The following is a 20,201-nucleotide window of genomic DNA, read 5'->3' on the forward strand; positions in this document are numbered from 1 at the left end:
TTTATTTGTTTACTTGTTATTTTAAAAAAGTTGTATAGTTTTTAAAAAGTGATATAACACTGTTTAGTTATTATTATTATTATTATTATTATTATTATTATTACTTGTATTATATTTACCAATGAATGTCAAAAGAAAGCATATATTTTCATCACCTCTACACCTCCCCACATCCACACCTCTACATCTCCCCAACTCCACACCTCCACACCTCCACACCTCCCCACATAATCACACAACGTGCAGAAAGGCTTTAATCCAGGCTCCTTTTTAATGAAGAAAAAAACAACAGATTTGAGTGTTTTTTACTTTCTGGACCTGAACTTTCTATTTCTAGCCACTGAGCTGCTCCACGGCAGAAACAGTGGCAGCAAATCCTACCAGAACGTTCTCCACCCGCCTCCACTCTGCATGAGGCTGATGCACGTGAATGCGGATGTCACTCTCAGTGACCCCTTTCCTCTGGTTTCTGACAGCAGGGAGGGGAAAGTCCACAGTCCATCAAACCACAACTGTGTTTCCAAGGCCAATAAATAAACACTACTAAACCCCAAAAGCTTAAAAACACACAACTCTACAGAATTAGACCAGATCTGCAGCCAGAGGACAACAAAAACACCCAGATTCCAAACACAAACACACGGCAGGAGCCAGGACAGCGAGGAGCGCTTAGCAGATAGCAGTTAGCTTCTAGAAGTGGCTAAACCTGAGCTCCAGCTGGTGTTCTGCTCCAACACACCTGAGGGTAAAACACACACCTGAGGGTAAAACACACACCTGAATTCCTGGAATGGTTCAGAATGGTCAGCCGTGCTAATGTTGCTAACAGCTACAGAGAGTAAACAGTCCCTGATTAGCTTTACTCAGAGTTTACCAGCAGCCTTCAAAGCTTGGCCAACCTAGCAACAGTTGCTATGGAAGATCACTGTGGGTGGGGCCTGGTTATGTTAATGTCAGTGGGGTCAGGTGTGTCAGAGCAGGTGCCTGATGGTCGGCTCCAAGTTGTTCACAGTCTGAGGCGGAGCAACTCTGAGAGGGGTGGGACCAGAGGGGTCAACGGGGTCACTGTCTGCAGAGGCTGTTCGGTGGGTGGAGGTGTGTCCTCCTTCGTCTCAGCCTCACCAGAAGAGGGGTCATCCGTGCTGATCAGCAGGTCACTGTAGAGCAAACTGGAAGCTTCGTTCAGGATCAGCTCGGCGTCGTCGTCCTGCGCCTGGTGGATGCTCTGCAGGACACAAACACCAGACCCCACCCCTTTCTTATAGGAGCTTGTACCACACCAATTACCACTGGAGCTATTTGAATAATGTAGCTGAAAGGTCATAATTGGTGGACTGTGTGTGTGTGTGTGTGTGTGTGTGTGTTTTCACCTTGTAGTCCTGAGAGCTGGTGAGGCAGCGTGCCAGAGGTGCGCAGCAGGCAGGTAGAGTGTTGGTGAGTGGAGGACCACTGTGGGTCAGGAGGGGCTTCAGATAACTGAACAGGTCAAGGAGAGACGCACTCTTCATCCCCCACAATCAAACACTGCGCCTTCAATACTGATACATGTACTGAGCTCTGTTGTGACTGAGCAACTACACTAAATGACCAACTGTTTGTGGACACCCCTTCTAATAAGTGCATTCAGCTACTTTAAGCTGCACCCATTGCTGACACAGATGTGCAAGTGCACACACAGCTTGTCTGGTCCCTGTAGAGAAGAAGTACTGCCAATAGAATAGGACTCTCTGGAGCAGATCATCATCATGACCCTATTGGCTCCATGCTGCCTAATAATGCCAGGCGTGGGCTAGAGGGGTATAAAGCCCCCCAGCATTGAGGAGCTGTGGAGCAGTGGAGGAGCTGTGTTCTCTGGAATGATGGTGGAGGAGCTCCATCCAGTACTTTTGGGATGAGTTGGGGAGTTGGGGATGATGAGGTGGTGTGGTGATCATCAACCAGCTTCCTGACCTCACTAATGCTCTTATGGCTGAATGCAATCAAATCCTCACAGCAATGCTCCTCCTCCAGAATCTAGAATCTAGTCTTCTTCTCTGGACAGTAGAGACAGTTACTCCAACAGAAGCAGGAGAGACTCTTTTTAATAGACTTGGTTTCAGAAGAAACAGTGAATGAGCATGTGTCCCAATACTTTTGCCCATATATGTCCCGTATTAAAAAAGTAGATTTTGTGACATCAGAAAGATAGTGAATTCAAACAGGCTGTGTTTGCAGATGAGATCACATATATAACCTGTGGGATGTTTTGAGACTTAACGTGTGTTTATGTATGACATCACACCCCAGTGAAATCCATGATACTGGCCCTTTAACAGAATATCTAACATCAGCACTCCTCACTAACGCTCCAGCAGCCATAGTGTTTTTGTGATCTTCTAATGTCATTAGCATCAGTCTTAGATATTAATAACACTGTTATTATTATTATATGTCCAAGATGATGGATCAGCGCCCGGTCTGCGCTGCAGCGTTAGGCCTTTATACTTGCTTTGGCTCTTTCTCTGCGTGTGTGATGAGGCTGCTGGGTAATAATTGTGTATCTGTGTGATTAGTCTTTATTAGCTCGGTCCTGCAGTTGTTTTTAGGAGTGAGCTCAGAGTGGCTGTTTCTGTTTAATGACAAACAGATGTGCTGCTAACTTCACAATATGGCCATAGAGGCAATTTTGCACGGCCCAGGGCGCCCTCTGCTGTTGATACTCTGAACTCCTTATGCTGCAGTGTTTTACTACCCACAGGTTCAGCCTGATCTGACTCACTGACCGGAGCTGGACCGGGTCAGTGTGTGTATTAAACTGCACAGGAACCTTCTGGACTGGGCTGAACCGTTAGCTCTGTGCATGACCACCAGGCTCCGCACGCTGCTGCTGTACAGTGCTGTCTGTGAATCTGTTGGTGTGAGGGTCACTAAAGGATACTTGTGGTCAAACTTGTGCCACAGTCTGATTGGCCAGGCTGCATTACGACTACATCTTCCACTGACCATCTCGTCCAGCTCTGTAACCTGAAAGAGAGAGAGAGAGAGTGAGAGAGAGAGAGAGAGAGAGAGAGAGAGAGACTATTTATATATATATATATATGCTATTGGATTACAGTATGTAAATGTATGCAGGGGTTTTTGTATATTAGGTTGTTATACTGGTGCATTAGATATTATTATAGTTATACATTTAAAAAATCATATAAATTTGATATAAATTTCAGTGATTTAATTACAGTATTGAACCCCTGTGTTTAATGTATTGGCATGTGTGTTTATGCTATTCCGAGCCATTCTTGACTGCACACACAGCAGATATTCACAGTATGAATCCTGTCTGGACAGTGTTGATCCACTGATACTCACACACTCCTCCTCCTCGTCCTCCACGCCCACTCTGGAGAAGGTCGAAAAGAAACACGGTCAAACATCCACACTGTTAATGTATTCAGCCCTGATTACCCTAATGACCCTCAGTCTGCACACCAGAACCAGTGGGAATCCAGAGAGAATTTATTCAGGTGAACCAGAGTGAACACACCAATGTTAACGAACCAGTATGAATCAACCAGTAAGACTGAACCAGTATGAATCAACCAGTAAGACTGAACCAGTATGAATCAACCAGTAAGACTGAACCAGTATCAATAAACCAAAGTGAATGAGCTTAAACCAATAAGCTTGCATTAGTGTGTGTGTGTGTGTGTGTGTGTGTGTGTGTGTGTCTGTGTACCTGATGTTCATACTGATCAGTACAGGGGTGGTGCCCCCTCCAAACACCCACACAGTGAAGAAGACAATGAGGAGCGTGGTGGAGAACATCATCTGCCTGGCGTAGGTGGACGTGTCTCTGATGGACAGGGCAAAGGCCATGGCCCCCCGCAGTCCTGAGAGGTCAGAGATCACATTACCTTTTTGCAGTTCTCGTTATTAATAATGAGCGCGAGGAGGAGGAGCAGGAGGAGGAGGAGGATTTGACGGAGTAGGAGGAGACGAGGATTAGCCTAGCTGCGGTTTTACCTGCGAACATCATGACGTGCTGGAAGTTGGGGCGGATGCGGCTGGAGCGGCCCAGGTTCAGCAGGAAGGACAGCGGGTAAATATTAGCGGCTCTGCCGAGGAGAATAGCCAGCTGTGCAGGAGACAGTCAAGGGTAACGATGGAAACCTGAGCGTCATCTCCTCACTGTCTGATCTCAGCCATACCCTCTACCTAATGTTCACACAGCCTGAGATCCCCCCCCACACACACTGAGCACACACTCACACACACACACTCACACACACACACACACACACACACACTAACACACACTATCCCAGAGGAATGGACCAATAGGAGAGCTCCAAAATGACCGGTAGCTGAGCACACACACTAACACACACACACTCACACACACACACACACACACACACACACACAAACTCACACACACACAACTTTTCATGGAAGTGAATTAAGCAGGTGAGAGCTTTTCCTCGTCAGGATACGAGAGCACCGGAGATGAAGGCGGGGCTGAAGACGTGGTGCTGGAAGGAGAAGAGTGTGAGACCCATGTAGGAGAAGATGAAACTCTCAGCCAGAAAATTCATCAGCTCAGACAACTAAAGAAGAGAGCACACACACACACACACACACACACACACACACACACACACACACACACACATTAAAACACACACATATGGAATAGTGTATACTAACGAATTCTCAGTGGATAAAAAGTGGATACTAAATAATTTACAGATACTCTCAATGTGTAACAAAAATGTGTGTGTGTGTGTGTGTGTGTGTGTGTGTGTGTGTGTTTTACCTCCTCTGTTCGTTTTTTGGACTCTGCTGACAGGTTACTGCGAGTGTAGTGAGCCTGGGTGATTCCACAGAAGAGCACAGCTACCACACCTACAAACACACACACACACACATCTCATGTAGTGAATTAAGAATTTAATTAACATATCAAATCCCCACGGCAACAGTGAGAAAATACACCATTTGTCATGGTTGCTAATAGTTACCAGTGATGTTGCAGGCCTCAGCCAATAGGAAGGTGCTCCAGGACATGAGGAAAAACAGAGCGGTCTCCAGCAGGGGGAACTCCCTCAGCCTGGTCAACTTTGTCACCTACACACACATACACACACACACACACACACACATACACACTGTTGAGTGTTTTTCTTTAAAGGGGAACTCCACCAACTCTTGAGAATCGTCTGCTGGAGAAGTTTACCAGAGCGGTGATGAACCCGGTCACCGTGCCGAGGATGAAGGATCCGCTCAGAACCCCAAGGAACACTCCCAGAGACACCAGCATGGCTCCGCCCTCAAACGTGTGGCTGCTGGATCCGGATGGCTGATAGGCTACAATGGATCTGAATACACACACACACACACACACACACACGTGTAACGTATAGTAGGAGAGCGTCAATACTGCACATCATATTGCATCACTCCAGTCGAGGTTCAGGGGTAGGAAGCCTTACTGTCCAGATGAACAGCTGTACAGAGGGGAGACGTCTGACCCGCGCTGTCCACAACACACACCTGCTTACTTAGTAAGAGCAACTGGCTGACTGACACTCAGCATCACACCCTGGACTTAAGCTAAGACATCATTCTACGTGTGTGTGTGTGTGTGTGTGTGTGTGTGTGTGTGTGTGTGTGTGTGAGTGTGTGTGTGTGTGTGTGTATGGGTGTGAGTGTGTGTGTGTGTGTGTGTGTGTGTGTGTGTGTGTGTATGTGTGTGAGTGTGTGTGTGTGTGTGTATTGTGTATAAACTCACGATGAGAGAACGATAGCGACGGCATCATTCAGCACGCTCTCACCGAGCAGCAGAGCGTAGAGATCCACATCCACCTTCAGATCATTAAAGATGGCCAGAACTGTCACTGAAACACATGGTTCAATTACTCAGTATCTACTGCCAATTACCCAGTATCTACTGCCAATTACGCAATATCTACTGCCAAATACTCAGTATCTACTGCCAATTACTCAGTCTCTACTGCCAATTACGCAATATCTACTGCCAAATACTCAGTCTCTACTGCCAATTACTCAATATCTATTGCCAATTACTCAATATCTACTGCCAAATACTCAGTATCTAGTGTCAATTACTCAGTCGCTAATTAATGGAGTATTTTGCTCCCTCTATACATAACTTTAACTTACTGCCATGTTACAAACTGTATTATTGTGTTATAAACAGTGTATTACAGAGTTATAAACAGTGTATTACAGTGTTATAAACAGTGTATTGCAGTGTTATGAACAGTATATTGCAGTGTTATAAACAGTTTATTACAGCGTTATAAACAGTGTATTATCATGTTATAAACAGTGTATTACAGTGTTATAAACAGTGTATTACAGTGTTATAAACAGTGTATTGCAGTGTTATAAACAGTATATTGCAGTGTTATAAACAGTTTATTACAGCGTTATAAACAGTGTATTACAGTGTTATAAACAGTGTATTATCATGTTATAAACAGTGTATTACAGTGTTATAAACAGTGTATTACAGTGTTATAAACAGTGTATTATTAAGTTATAAACAGTGTATTACAGTTATAAACAGTTTTTTACAGTGTTATAAACAGTGTATTACAGTTATAAACAGTTTTTTACAGTGTTATAAACAGTGTATTATCGTGTTATAAACAGTTTTCACAGTGTTATAAACAGTGTATTACAGTGTTATAAACAGTTTTTTACAGTGTTATAAACAGTGTATTATCGTGTTATAAACAGTGTATTACAGTGTAATTAACAGTGTATTACCTGGATCTGTGGCAGAGACTATGGCTCCAAAGAACAGACAGTCTGTGAAGAAGAAATCTCCTCCCAGCTGACCGACTGCACTCATGAGCGCCACACAGCCGTACATCACCAACCTACAGAAACAGCAGAGTGTCTACGGTGCCGTTTACAATCAAACCACGGCTGTAGGCAGGGAGTAACTCTAATGTAGAGCCCCCATCACCCCTATCAGCACCCGACTCACCTATCAGCACCTATCAAATTCCTGCTGAAACAGATTAGGTGAAAAGCCTTTAGCCTGTACTGTGATTACACTTTCAGTCGTGCTCACAGCGCCCCCTGGTGGGGCCAGGATATAGATTTACATTTACATTTACAGCATTTAGCAGATGCTCTTTTCCAGAGCGACTTACAACAAAGTGCTTTGCTATTTACCCAAGAAAAGCCTCAGCTAGATTGAATAGACTAATAGTTCAAAGATCCTCTAATCTTAGACATTAATAAACACAAGACAATAAGGAGACCACAGTACTCTGCTTACAAGACTCTGAACAACTCACCCAATCACAAACGAGGAAATCACAGTGCCTACAAACGCAAAGGAGAGGATCGAGCCCAGATTTCTGAAAAAGTATCTCTGAAAAACAACACACACACACACACACACACACACACACAGTTAATATCTGAGTGTAAGGGATGTTCTGTGAGCAGAGTGCTTGGCTGCTTGTCTTGTCTGGGCTTTGCTGTGAGTGTTTTGGGGAGTTTTAGGGGGAGTGAGGGCAGGGACAGATGGACTGGTCAGAGCGCGAGCGAGCGTTTACCCTCTTCAGTCTGTATCCAGCGTGAAATATGATGGGTGGCAGTAAGATGTTGAAGAACACCTCCGGATCAAAAGTGACCTGACAGTGAAGAAGACAGTAATTACAGCTGTTAGTCATGTGACCTGCTGTGACATCACTGAGGCTACATTCTCACAGCAGGTAAAGCGTCCCAAATCCCATTTTCCCACCAAACGTTTTTTAACGTGACCAATTTCCGACACTCCGCTGAACACATCACACTCCTTATCACGCGCAGTCAGACCCAACAGCAGGGCGCTGGAGCGGCGTGGGTGTCTCAGGTGGGGTTAGTGCTTTCTCCAGAGCTTTCTGTAGTATCGGTGAATCTGTGCACGTCTACCTTCCTCAGGATCTGCGTGTTGGGGGCGTCCTCTCCGGGGGTGTCGCTGACCTCTCCGCTCAGTGTGTATTCATACACACGGCCGCTGATATTGAGCAGCAGAGATCCAGGGCTGGAGTTAAACGCACAGGTTAGCGGAGCATCGCTAAGGTCCGGCTGCACATGGACCCCAAAACGGAGGATAACACCCACCAACAGGCCTGAGAACAGCAGAGAACTCACAGTTACAACACACTGACCAAATGTTTGTGGACACCCATTCAAATGAATGCAGAGAGTAGAGTATAATAGAGTACAGTACAGTAGAGTAGAGTACAGTAGAGTAGAGTATAATAGAGTAGAGTACAGTACAGTATAGTACAGTAGAGTACAGTACAGTAGAGTACAGTAGAGTATAATAGAGTAGAGTAGAGTACAGTACAGTATAGTAGCGTATAATAGAGTAGAGTACAGTAGAGTAGAGTAGAGTACAGTAGAGTAGAGTAGAGTACAGTAGAGTACAGTACAGTAGAGTAGCATACAGTAGAGTAGAGTACAGTACAGTAGAGTACAGTACAGTAGAGTACAGTAGAGTGGAGTACAGTAGAGTACAGTAGAGTGGAGTACAGTAGAGTACAGTACAGTAAAGTACAGTACAGTAGAGTACAGTACAGTATAGTTGCGTATAATAGAGTAGAGTACAGTAGAGTAGAGTACAGTAGAGTACAGTACAGTAGAGTAGCGTACAGTAGAGTAGAGTACAGTACAGTAGAGTACAGTACAGTGGAGTACAGTAGAGTACAGTAGAGTGGAGTACAGTAGAGTGGAGTAGAGTGGAGTACAGTAGAGTGGAATAGAGCTGAGAGTTGTTATTCTATATTTCTATGCTGTTTATCTTTACTGTGTTATTATATAGTACTGTTAGACACCTCACCACACTGTTCTCAGAACTGAGGCTAATACTAATACTGACTCACACACACACACTCACACTCACACACACACACACAAACACACACACACACAGACTCACACACACACACATTCACACACACAGTCACACACTCACACACACACACACACAGTCACACACACACACTCACACACACACACACACATGTGATGGAAAAGTTCCCGGCCCTCATCCTCAAACCTGCTCCCTCCTGAACGTCCAGTTTGGGCCACAACAGCTCCTGCCGTGGTCACTGTTTACCCTCACAACATCTCCACCCAGCACCAGCTACTGCTCCTCCACTCCTTACACAGGGTTCTACAGGGGTTCCTTAGTACAGGCGGTGGTTCTCTATAGGAACATGACGAGTTCACGCATGGCTGCTCATCGGCTCTTCTCTAGAGCACTGGGAGAAAAGGGTTCTTCGACTCTTAGAACCCGTACGCTGTGGTTCTACACAGAAGCATGGCTTCTACTCCAGAACCCCTGAGGAACCCTAGCTGAGGAGTGCGGTGTTCACAGTGTCAGCGCAACAAGTTAAACAGATATGACTTCATTCATTAAATGATTACAGAATTTATATAATGTATATTTATATATTTACTGTAATGGTTATTTGTGTAACTTGTAAAAATTCTAAAGTTAAAATGAAATGAAACGTTTGCTTTACTACAAGCTCATAAGAATGAATCAGAAATCTACAGAAATCATATGTAAGTTTTCAGACTACACTAGAGTTCTGCTGAGGTGTGGAGAATGGTTAGGTAGCTGATCTGACCGCAGCAGTGCGTCTGTCTACAGGAAACTCAGGTCTGATCTTTTTACCAGTACAGATAAACCTCTAGCTTCTATCAGACACTGGGGTAAGGGTCTCACCGTAGATCATGGCCAGTCCGGTCTCGTGCAGCAGGCGGAGGCGGTGGTGTTTGAAGAGCCATGTGGTCAGGATGGTGGCGGTCAGCAGGAGGGTGAAGAGCAGGGCGACGGTGCTGTCCTGCCGGTGGCTCTCCTCAGCTCTCCTCTCAGACACAGCGTCCACCAGCCCAGAGCCTTCACACACACACACTCTCAGCACAGCCAGAGAGAGCACACACACTCCCCACAGCACCATCCTCCTCACACACACACACACTGTGCCCAAGCCAAAAACTCACACCCACACCCATACACCCTGATACACACCCACTCACCCTCCTGCTGGGACACACCCTCAACTCTCCACAATAAAAGTCCAAACAGCTCAAAGATTCTACTACTACTAATCAGTTCATCTATTATTATAATCAGTTCACCTATTATTATAATCAATTCGTCTATTATTATAATCAATTAATCTATTATTATAATCAGTTCATCTATTATTATAATCAATTAATCTATTATTATAATCAGTTAATCTATTATTATAATCAGTTAATCTATTATTATAATCAATTCATCTATTATTATAATCAGTTCATCTATTATTATAATCAATTAATCTGTTATTATAATCAGTTCATCTATTATTATAATCAGTTAATCTATTATTATAATCAGTTCATCTATTATTATAATCAATTAATCTATTATTATAATCAGTTAATCTATTATTATAATCAATTCATCTATTATTATAATCAGTTCATCTATTATTATAATCAATTCATCTATTATTATAATCAGTTCATCTATTATTATAATCAGTTCATCTATTATTATAATTCGTAATTAACTGTTTACGTTGTTAACAACAACTAGATTTAATTATTATAAATCAATTAATTAATGTTAATTAATGAAAAGCTAAATGGTTACATTCTACCACTGTATAGATTCAAACAGCCACGCCCCCTGTATTAAAAATATAAACCCCCTGTTTTAGAATTGGCTGGTAGCCCCGCCCCCTGTGCTGTTAATCGCCTCCTGAGCTGAGCTCGGCTGAAAGCGGTCTGCAAAGAAATGTGAAAAACGAGCCAATCAGAATTCGAGTGGGCAAAAACGACTCAGCTCTTATATATAAGCGCTCATCGAGACGCCCTGTGATTGGTGGATTTGGAAGGGGGCGTGTCGCAGTGGACAGATTCACGTGGCTGTGTTGAGCTGGAGCTGCTAATTTATCTGCGCAGCCTGAAGAGGAGCACACTGACCCGGTTCCGGACCGAACCTCTACTGAGGAGATGAAGCAGAACTGCCCGGTTCCGGCTTTCCTCACCAAACTCTGGACTCTTGTAGGTGATCACTGCACCAATGAGCTGGTCTGCTGGAGCGAGGTCAGTCCACTCACAGCCCGAGTGTCTCTAGAGCTCACACAGATTCAGAGGGTTTACAGGAGCTCGAGCTCCAGACAGAGCCACTGAGCTGCCACACACCTCTGCTTTACACTCATTTAATAATAACATCAATAATCATAATCATAATAATGATGTAAACACACTTTGTTCCCTGAAACACGATAATAAACCTGTTTTTCTGCATATTATTATTATTATTATTATTATTATTATTATGATTGTTATTGTTATTATTATTATTGTAATTGTTATTATTATTATTGTTATTATTATTATTGTTGTTATTATTATTATTATTATTTTTATTATTATTATTATTATTATTATTGTAGCCTCTATTTCAGCATGACCCACACATACACAAACACACGTGCACTGTCCACACGCTGGCAGTGGGGCCTTCTGATTGGGTAACGTCTACACCAATCAGCGAGCAAGATGTCACTAGCTCGTTCATGGAGTGGCTGCAGCGCGCTGGGTAATTTGCATATTCTGTAACACGTTCGTGCAGCGGAAGAGGGCAGCGTGAGAGCAGCTATAAATAATAATAATAATAATAATAATAATAATAATAACCCCGGACTAAACACCTTTAATTACAGTCTAAATTCATATTAACTCTCTGAACTGATAATTTTACAGTATATGATCATATAAATATATAAATATAAATCATATAAATCAATAATCATGTTCAATATAAAATATAAATAAAACGACCTTTAATAACATCTATACTTCAGGAATCGTATGGAAAATATTATATAGAATATATGTTCTACATATATATGTTCTAGTCTAATACAAAGTTTCATATAATATATATGAGCAGAGTGAGGATGTAGAGTGAGGGAGCAGAGGGAGGGAGCAGAGTGAGGGAGCAGAGGGAGGGTGTAGAGTGAGGGTGTAGAGGGAGGGAGCAGAGGGAGGATGTAGAGGGAGGGAGCGGAGTGAGGATGTAGAGTGAGGGTGTGGAGTGAGGATGTGGAGTGAGGATGTAGAGTGAGGGAGCAGAGGGAGGGAGCAGAGTGAGGGAGCAGAGGGAGGGTGTAGAGTGAGGATGTAGAGGGAGGGTGTAGAGTGAGGGTGTAGAGGGAGGGAGCGGATTGAGGATGTAGAGTGAGGGAGCAGAGTGAGGGAGCAGAGGGAGGGTGTAGAGCGAGGGTGTAGAGTGAGGGAGCAGAGGGAGGATGTAGAGGGAGGGAGCGGAGTGAGGATGTAGAGTGAGGGTGTGGAGTGAGGATGTGGAGTGAGGGAGCAGAGGGAGGGAGCAGAGTGAGGATGTAGAGTGAGGGTGTGGAGTGAGGGAGCGGAGTGAGGGTGTAGAGTGAGGGTGTAGAGTGAGGGAGCAGAGGGAGGATGTAGAGTGAGGGAGCAGAGGGAGGATGTAGAGTGAGGGAGCGGAGTGAGGATGTAGAGTGAGGATGTAGAGTGAGGGAGCAGAGGGAGGGAGCAGAGTGAGGGTGTGGAGTGAGGGAGCGGAGTGAGGGTGTAGAGGGAGGGTGTGGAGTGAGGGAGCAGAGGGAGGGTGTGGAGGGAGGGAGCAGAGTGAGGGAGCAGAGGGAGGGTGTAGAGTGAGGGAGCAGAGTGAGGGTGTGGAGGGAGGGAGCAGAGGGAGGATGTAGAGGGAGGGAGCAGAGTGAGGGAGCAGAGTGAGGGTGTAGAGTGAGGGTGTAGAGTGAGGGAGCAGAGTGAGGGAGCAGAGTGAGGGAGCAGAGTGAGGGTGTAGAGTGAGGGAGCAGAGTGAGGGTGTAGAGTGAGGGTGTAGAGTGAGGGAGCAGAGGGAGGGTGTAGAGTGAGGGAGCAGAGTGAGGGTGTGGAGGGAGGGAGCAGAGGGAGGATGTAGAGGGAGGGAGCAGAGTGAGGGAGCAGAGTGAGGGTGTAGAGTGAGGGTGTAGAGGGAGGGTGTGGAGTGAGGGAGCAGAGGGAGGGTGTGGAGGGAGGGAGCAGAGTGAGGGAGCAGAGGGAGGGTGTAGAGTGAGGGAGCAGAGTGAGGGTGTGGAGGGAGGGAGCAGAGGGAGGATGTAGAGGGAGGGAGCAGAGGGAGGGAGCAGAGTGAGGGTGTAGAGTGAGGGTGTAGAGTGAGGGAGCAGAGTGAGGGAGCAGAGTGAGGGAGCAGAGTGAGGGTGTAGAGTGAGGGAGCAGAGTGAGGGTGTAGAGTGAGGGTGTAGAGTGAGGGAGCAGAGGGAGGGAGCAGAGGGAGGGAGCGGAGTGAGGATGTAGAGTGAGGGTGTGGAGTGAGGGTGTGGAGTGAGGATGTAGAGTGAGGGAGCAGAGGGAGGGAGCAGAGTGAGGGTGTAGAGTGAGGGAGCAGAGTGAGGGTGTGGAGGGAGGGAGCAGAGTGAGGGTGTGGAGTGAGGGAGCGGAGTGAGGGTGTAGAGGGAGGGTGTGGAGGGAGGGAGCAGAGTGAGGGTGTGGAGTGAGGGAGCGGAGTGAGGGTGTAGAGGGAGGGTGTGGAGGGAGGGAGCAGAGTGAGGGTGTGGAGTGAGGGAGCAGAGGGAGGGAGCAGAGTGAGGGAGCAGAGGGAGGGAGCAGAGGGAGGGTTTTACTCTGGCTCTGATGTGAGCTGTGGCTTCGGTCAGACCAGTTGGATCATTTCCAAACATCACTTCCTCTTACAGACACCTGCTCTGAACTCACCACCAGCCCCGCCGCAGTGCAGCCTGGTCTCCAGCCTCCTGTCACTTCAGTTACCAAACACACTTTTAATTAACGACTCTCGTTATCACTGACCGGCCTGTCCACTACAAACGGGTCAAACTGAGAGAACATGATAACAGCACTGGACTTAGACCAGCCCTCTAAACTAATAGCACAATTAAGTGCAAATTTATCATAAAATGTATTGATTTTTGGTTCCACGTGCAATCAATAAGAGATATATTTAGATTAATAATCAATCAATCTTAAAAACATTATTATAATAAAATATATATATTTATATGATCATTATTATTATTATGATTAATATTAAGATGGAACAGTATTTATTCATCATTATGATGTTATTAGTGTGATTAAACGTGTGTGTTTGTTGTGGTGTTCAGGAGGGCTGCAGTTTCGTGGTGCTGGACGAGCAGCGCTTCAGTAAAGACGTCCTGCCGCTCTACTACAAACACTGCAACATGACCAGCTTCGTACGCCAGCTCAACATGTGTGCGTGTTGCTCCTGCATGTATATCAGAGTGGGCTCCTTCACACAGACCCCGCCTAAATCTGGGTAGGTCTGAGGATTACTGCTGCGTCCCTAAAGGGTGTCTTTCCTCTGCCTGCTGTTGCAGACGGCTTCCACAAGGTGGTGCCGGTGGACTGTGGGCTGCTGAAGGAGGACGGGCGTGGAGACAGCGTAGAGTTTCAGCATGAGCATTTCCGCAGAGATCAGCCACATCTGCTGAGCCTCATCCGCAGAAAGGTCAGCACCAACCCAGAGAACGAACAGTAAAACACACACACACACACACACACACACACACACACATTAACTGCAAATAACTAAAGTCTTTCTTCATAATAAACATTAAAAAAACTCCTCCACCATCACTCCAGAGAGCACAGTTCCTCCACTGCTCCACAGCTCAATGCTGGGGGGCTTTATACCCCATATGCTGGGGCAGTGGTGGCTCAGCGGTTAGAGCGCCGGGATATCGATAACAGGGTTGTGGGTTCGATTCCCGGGCTCGGCAAGCTGCCACTGTTGGGCCCTTGAGCAAGGCCCTTTACCCTCTCTGCTCCCCGGGCGCTGGAGTTGGCTGCCCACCGCTCTGGGTGTGTGTGTGTACTCACTGCCCCTAACACGTGTGTGTGTGTGTGAGTGTGTGTTCACTACCAGATGGGTTAAATGCGGAGGACACATTTCGCTGTACAGTCCACACTGTACAGTGACGAATACGTGCACCTTTACCTTTATCCTTACCCCTCTAGTCCACGCCTGGCATTAGGCAGCATGGAGCCAATAGGGTCATGATGTTGATCTGCACCAGAGAGTCCTATTCTATAGGCTGTACTTCTTCTCTACAGAGACGTGTGTGCATTTGCACATCTGTGTCAGCAAGTGCCTGAATGCCTTCATTAGAAGGGGCGTCCACAAACATTTGGACGTTTATATATATATATATATATATTGTGCAGAGTGTGAGTGTGAGTGTATATGTAAATGAAGGGTAAGTGTGTGTGTGTGCTGATGCAGGTGTCAGTAAGCCGTGGAGTGGACGACGCTGGACAGATCTCTCAGGTGCTGCTGGAGGTCAGTCATGTGCGCGGCTGGCAGGACTCGTTTGACTTTAAGCTCATGGCGCTGTGCAGGTGAGGGTCAGTCTGAGCTGATTGTGAGCGTCCGTATGGAGACGTGCTTTATTCTTTAATGAAGACCTGACTTTCCTTCTTGCTCAGGGATAACGAGAGTTTATGGAGAGAGCTGACCGCCCTGCAGCAGAAGCACCAGCAGCAGCACAGAATCATCCGCAAGGTCCGAGACACCAACGTTAAAGGAGCTCTCCACAATTCTCCTCCTGATCTCTCTCTGCTGAATCACGGACTTCAGTGGGCAGGAGCTTTAGAGCTTTAGAGTCCAGGTGTTTCTTCTCTTATCTCAGGTCAGGGAGACCGCTGACCTCACTCCGCTGACCGTACTCCGCTGATTCAGCAGACAGAGATCATGTTAACAGTATTAATATGAAATGTATTTTCATTAGTAACAGTCAGGATCAATATCAGCAAACCTTCCCCTCACAGATAATGCAGTTCATCATCAACACCGTGCAGTCCAGCGGAGTGAAGGGCCTGAAGAGGAAGCTGTGAGTATGGACTGTGCAGTTAAAGTGGAATAACCGTCTCAGTGTTCATACCAACTCGTCCACAGCTCGGGTTTATCATCAGCGCTCTTCCCTCTACACTGTTCACACCACTCACTTTTATCAGTCCCATGATTGACATCTCCAGGGACGCCCACTCTTCTCCAAAGTACAGCAGATCGTCCAATTCCTCGATGGATTCAAACCTGACCCCTCCCTCTGTGCTGGAGACTCCCTCTTTACGGGACATTCCTGTAAGACTCTGTGTAACACATTTACCATCACAGTGTTAAAGCAGAGTTTGAGTCCAGTGGGCTTCCGGTTCTCCGGACTCACCTGGTAGAGCTGTAATGCTGTTTCCTGTAGAGCACTGATTCACAGAACGCTAACCTGGGCCTGGGTTTCTTCCGGCAGCTGGACTCAGTGTCTGCTGACGTCTGCTTCAACGGCACGATCGTCTCTGACATCACACACCTGATGGAGCCTCTACCTGGGCAGGACAGGTGAGACAGGACACGCCTCCAAAGACTGCAGCTGATATTGCACCGTGTGCACCTTTACTGTTGGCTGTGAATTATTCAGTAACTATGTTGTGATTTTGTGTTTTTAGTGGTCCAGCAGTAGAGAGCGCCCCCTGCTGCCCAACCACTCCTCTCTCTCCTGCTCTGTCTCCGGTAGACCTGACTCTGTCTCTGCTGGACGACCCTGCAGGCCAGGAGACGGAGGAGAAACCTCCGGAGAGGTGAGGAGGCTGTGAGGGTCTGAATGAGGGGCACTGTTCTGAAGGTTCTGTTGTGAGGTCGGACCGGGTCTAGCCTTACTGAGAGGCTGTATTTCATAACTAAGCCTCTCTCTACCTGTCTGTCTCTCTCTCTCTCGGTTTGGGTTCAGGACTGAGTTGGTGGACCCGTTGTCTCTGATTGATTCAAGCCTGGCCGCCATTGAGGCGTCTCCGCTGTCCCTGAGCCTGGACGTCCTCGCTGAGGTCAGTCTCTGCCTCTTACCTGAAAACAGACACAGTGTACGATGGCGTCTGTCAGTGGAGTTACTATGCTGATAGAAGCTGGATGTTCTAGAACCTTCTGCTACGGTTCTACAGCACTGCAGGATGGTTCTGGGTATCACGTTTACTGATGAAGCATGCTGAATTCATTCAGTACAGGTGTGATTAGACTGTGTGTGTGAGTGTGTGTGTGTGTGGGTGTTTCCTGAAGTTTCTCTGGTGTGTTTTTTCTGTCAGCTCTTGAGGCCGACCGTCTATGACTCAGAAACACACACACTGAAGAGGAAACGAGACACGCAGCGAGGAGCAAACACACAGTCTCACAAATATACAGGTACACACACACACACACACACACACTGAGAGTGGTATATTGTACACACATGCAAACCTGTAGTTTAGATTCACAGGCATTAAGCTGTGGAGCAGTGGAGGAACTGTGTTCTCTGGAATGATGGTGGAGGTGCTCCATCCAGTACTTTTGGGATGAGTTGGGGATGATGAGGTGGGGTGGTGATCATCATCCAACATCCTGACCTTACTAATCACTTGTTTACTGAATACAATCAAACCTAACAGCAATTGTCCTCCACAATCTAGTAGAAAGTCTTCTTCCTGGACAGTAGAGACTCTTTTAATACCCTTGATTTCAGAAGAAACAGTGAATGAGCAGGTGTCCCAATACTTTTGTCCATGTAGTGAATATAGGGTTGAATTCTTAATAAACTGAAAACATTTACTGGCTGTGGATGATTAAGATTAAGATAAGACATACTGGAGTATTCCTTTAATGATCTGTGTGTGTGTGTGTGTGTGTGTGTGTGGTAGCAGCGGTGAGAGCCCCGCAGCAGCAGCAGGAGGAAGCGAGTTTTGGGGGGGATTCGGAGGAAGCAGATTTTTTACCCTCTCTGCTTCAGCTGGCACAGGAAGCATCCATTCCACTTCACACGGACATACTCACCTTGTAAACACAGACACACACACACACACACACACACACACACACACACAATGCACAGACTGCTGCATAAGGTGGGACCCCTTTCTGGACCTGGACTAAACACAGAGTAATCCTAACTGACTACAAACATACAGTTATTCATCACGATCATCACATATTGCCGTGAACTGTAACTGAATATTTATGGAGTTGTGTGGTTGATAGTAAGTAGCTACAAAAAAGTGTTTGATTGTATCTGATTGGCTGATTAAAATATTAGCTGCACAAAAAGGTGATTAATTCCACTTAATTAGTGACAGCGGTTCACTTTTCTACACTTGAGTGTGTTTAAGTTTAAGGATCTCCTACAACCCCGTTACGCCCCCAGAGCAGTGCTGGGTGTAATGTAAATGAATGTAGACAGCTGCAGAAAGTACAGATTTATTTTTGTAAACTTTACTAATGATGAACTTTATGATACATAAAAATATGAGATTATTGTTTTATTGGGGAGAAATGTGGTGAATTTCTGGCTCTTGTTTAATAGCCTGAGCCGCTCACCAGCTAATGCCTCATTCAGTGTGTACATCTCTGTAAAGAAGCATGCTAATGTTGCTAACCAGTTAGCATGATAACTTCTGGCTATTTCTTTTTCTGTTATTGTTAGCGACTTTAGCATCACTGACACAGTTACTGACCAGCTCTCAGTGTCCATAACTATCACTGTATTGATCCACTGACTGTAGAGAACATAGACAGCACAGCAGCTCTCCAACATGAAGCCAGCCAGCCTGAGCTGTAGCTGAACTTACATGAACACACATAAAACATTACTCTGATTTATAATGAACATATTTAGTCATATTTACTGGCATGGAGGTTGTGTGTGTGTGTGTGTGTGTGTGTGTATATGTGTCATCTACACACATCTGTCAACACAGGAAATTCGCACACACACACAGTTTCTGTGTGCGGGAGTGTAAATGTATGCAGTGAGCCTGTAGAGAAAATATGAACATTGTAAAAATGGGACATTAAACTCATAACCTGTTAAACCAGCGCTGGTCCTGATAGTCTGTTAAACCAGCGCTGGTCCTGATAGTCTGTTAAACCAGTGCTGGTCCTGACAGTCTGTTAAACCAGGGCTGGGACTGATAGTCTGTTAAACCAGCGCTGGTCCTGATAGTCTGTTAAACCAGCGCTGGGACTGATAGTCTGTTAAACCAGCGCTGGTCCTGATAGTCTGTTAAACCAGTGCTGGTCCTGACAGTCTGTTAAACCAGTGCTGGTCCTGATAGTCTGTTAAACCAGTGCTGGTCCTGACAGTCTGTTAAACCAGCGCTGGTCCTGATAGTCTGTTAAACCAGCGCTGGTCCTGATAGTCTGTTAAACCAGTGCTGGGACTGATAGTCTGTTAAACCAGCGCTGGGACTGATAGTCTGTTAAACCAGTGCTGGTCCTGATAGTCTGTTAAACCAGTGCTGGGACTGATAGTCTGTTAAACCAGCGCTGGTCCTGATAGTCTGTTAAACCAGTGCTGGGACTGATAGTCTGTTAAACCAGCGCTGGTCCTGACAGTCTGTTAAACCAGGGCTGGGACTGATAGTCTGTTAAACCAGCGCTGGTCCTGATAGTCTGTTAAACCAGTGCTGGTCCTGATAGTCTGTTAAACCAGTGCTGGGACTGATAGTCTGTTAAACCAGCGCTGGGACTGATAGTCTGTTAAACCAGTGCTGGTCCTGATAGTCTGTTAAACCAGTCCTGGTCCTGACAGTCTGTTAAACCAGCGCTGGTCCTGATAGTCTGTTAAACCAGCGCTGGTCCTGATAGTCTGTTAAACCAGTGCTGGTCCTGACAGTCTGTTAAACCAGGGCTGGGACTGATAGTCTGTTAAACCAGCGCTGGTCCTGATAGTCTGTTAAACCAGTGCTGGTCCTGATAGTCTGTTAAACCAGCGCTGGTCCTGATAGTCTGTTAAACCAGCGCTGGGACTGATAGTCTGTTAAACCAGTGCTGGGACTGATAGTCTGTTAAACCAGTGCTGGGACTGATAGTCTGTTAAACCAGTGCTGGTCCTCACAGTCTGTTAAACCAGTGCTGGTCCTGATGTGTAAAATAGAAAATAAAGGAATTTGATATTTCGTGTTTTTCTCTCGCTCTGTCTCTGTTCTCTCAGTTCCACCCACACTAGATCAGTCCTCACTCTACTGTACTACTAATCTATATCATGCTTATTTATACTATATACTACTAAAACTATAGAACCTACTACTGTACTACTACATTATGTAATGCTATTTAATTCTATATACTACTAAAATGATTTAATACT

At 45.8% G+C, this 20,201-nt stretch overlaps 2 protein-coding genes across 3 annotated transcripts; one reads left to right on the forward strand and one right to left on the reverse strand.

The window, feature by feature from the left end:
• Positions 1–808: 808 nt before the first annotated feature.
• slc9a6b (solute carrier family 9 member 6b) lies at positions 809–9,974 on the reverse strand. The gene is made up of 16 exons (XM_072658168.1): positions 9,740–9,974; positions 7,933–8,132; positions 7,575–7,652; positions 7,311–7,387; positions 6,772–6,884; positions 5,768–5,873; positions 5,213–5,354; positions 4,998–5,103; positions 4,793–4,881; positions 4,470–4,583; positions 4,000–4,111; positions 3,713–3,866; positions 3,346–3,376; positions 2,918–3,003; positions 1,371–1,476; positions 809–1,225 (listed from the first exon to the last, which is right to left on the reverse strand). The coding sequence occupies exons 1-16, from the start codon at positions 9,972–9,974 to the stop codon at positions 1,007–1,009; spliced, it is 1,968 nt and encodes a 655-aa protein (XP_072514269.1). The 3' UTR covers positions 809–1,006.
• Positions 9,975–10,942: 968 nt separating this feature from the next.
• On the forward strand, positions 10,943–20,010 carry LOC140536392 (heat shock factor protein 1). Of its 2 annotated transcripts, none has more exons than XM_072658169.1 (12): positions 10,943–11,115; positions 14,184–14,292; positions 14,418–14,548; positions 15,323–15,438; positions 15,526–15,601; positions 15,868–15,929; positions 16,054–16,180; positions 16,341–16,429; positions 16,537–16,668; positions 16,818–16,911; positions 17,167–17,263; positions 17,761–20,010. In XM_072658169.1, the coding sequence occupies exons 1-12, from the start codon at positions 11,023–11,025 to the stop codon at positions 17,895–17,897; spliced, it is 1,263 nt and encodes a 420-aa protein (XP_072514270.1). In that variant the 5' UTR covers positions 10,943–11,022; the 3' UTR covers positions 17,898–20,010. The 2 variants fall into 2 exon arrangements, with proteins under 2 accessions (XP_072514270.1, XP_072514271.1); XM_072658170.1 differs by having other exon boundaries at positions 10,943–11,073.
• The last annotated feature ends 191 nt before the right edge of the window (positions 20,011–20,201 follow it).

This window comes from Salminus brasiliensis, chromosome 16 (genome assembly GCF_030463535.1).
Source record: "Salminus brasiliensis chromosome 16, fSalBra1.hap2, whole genome shotgun sequence".
NCBI lineage: Eukaryota > Metazoa > Chordata > Actinopteri > Characiformes > Bryconidae > Salminus > Salminus brasiliensis.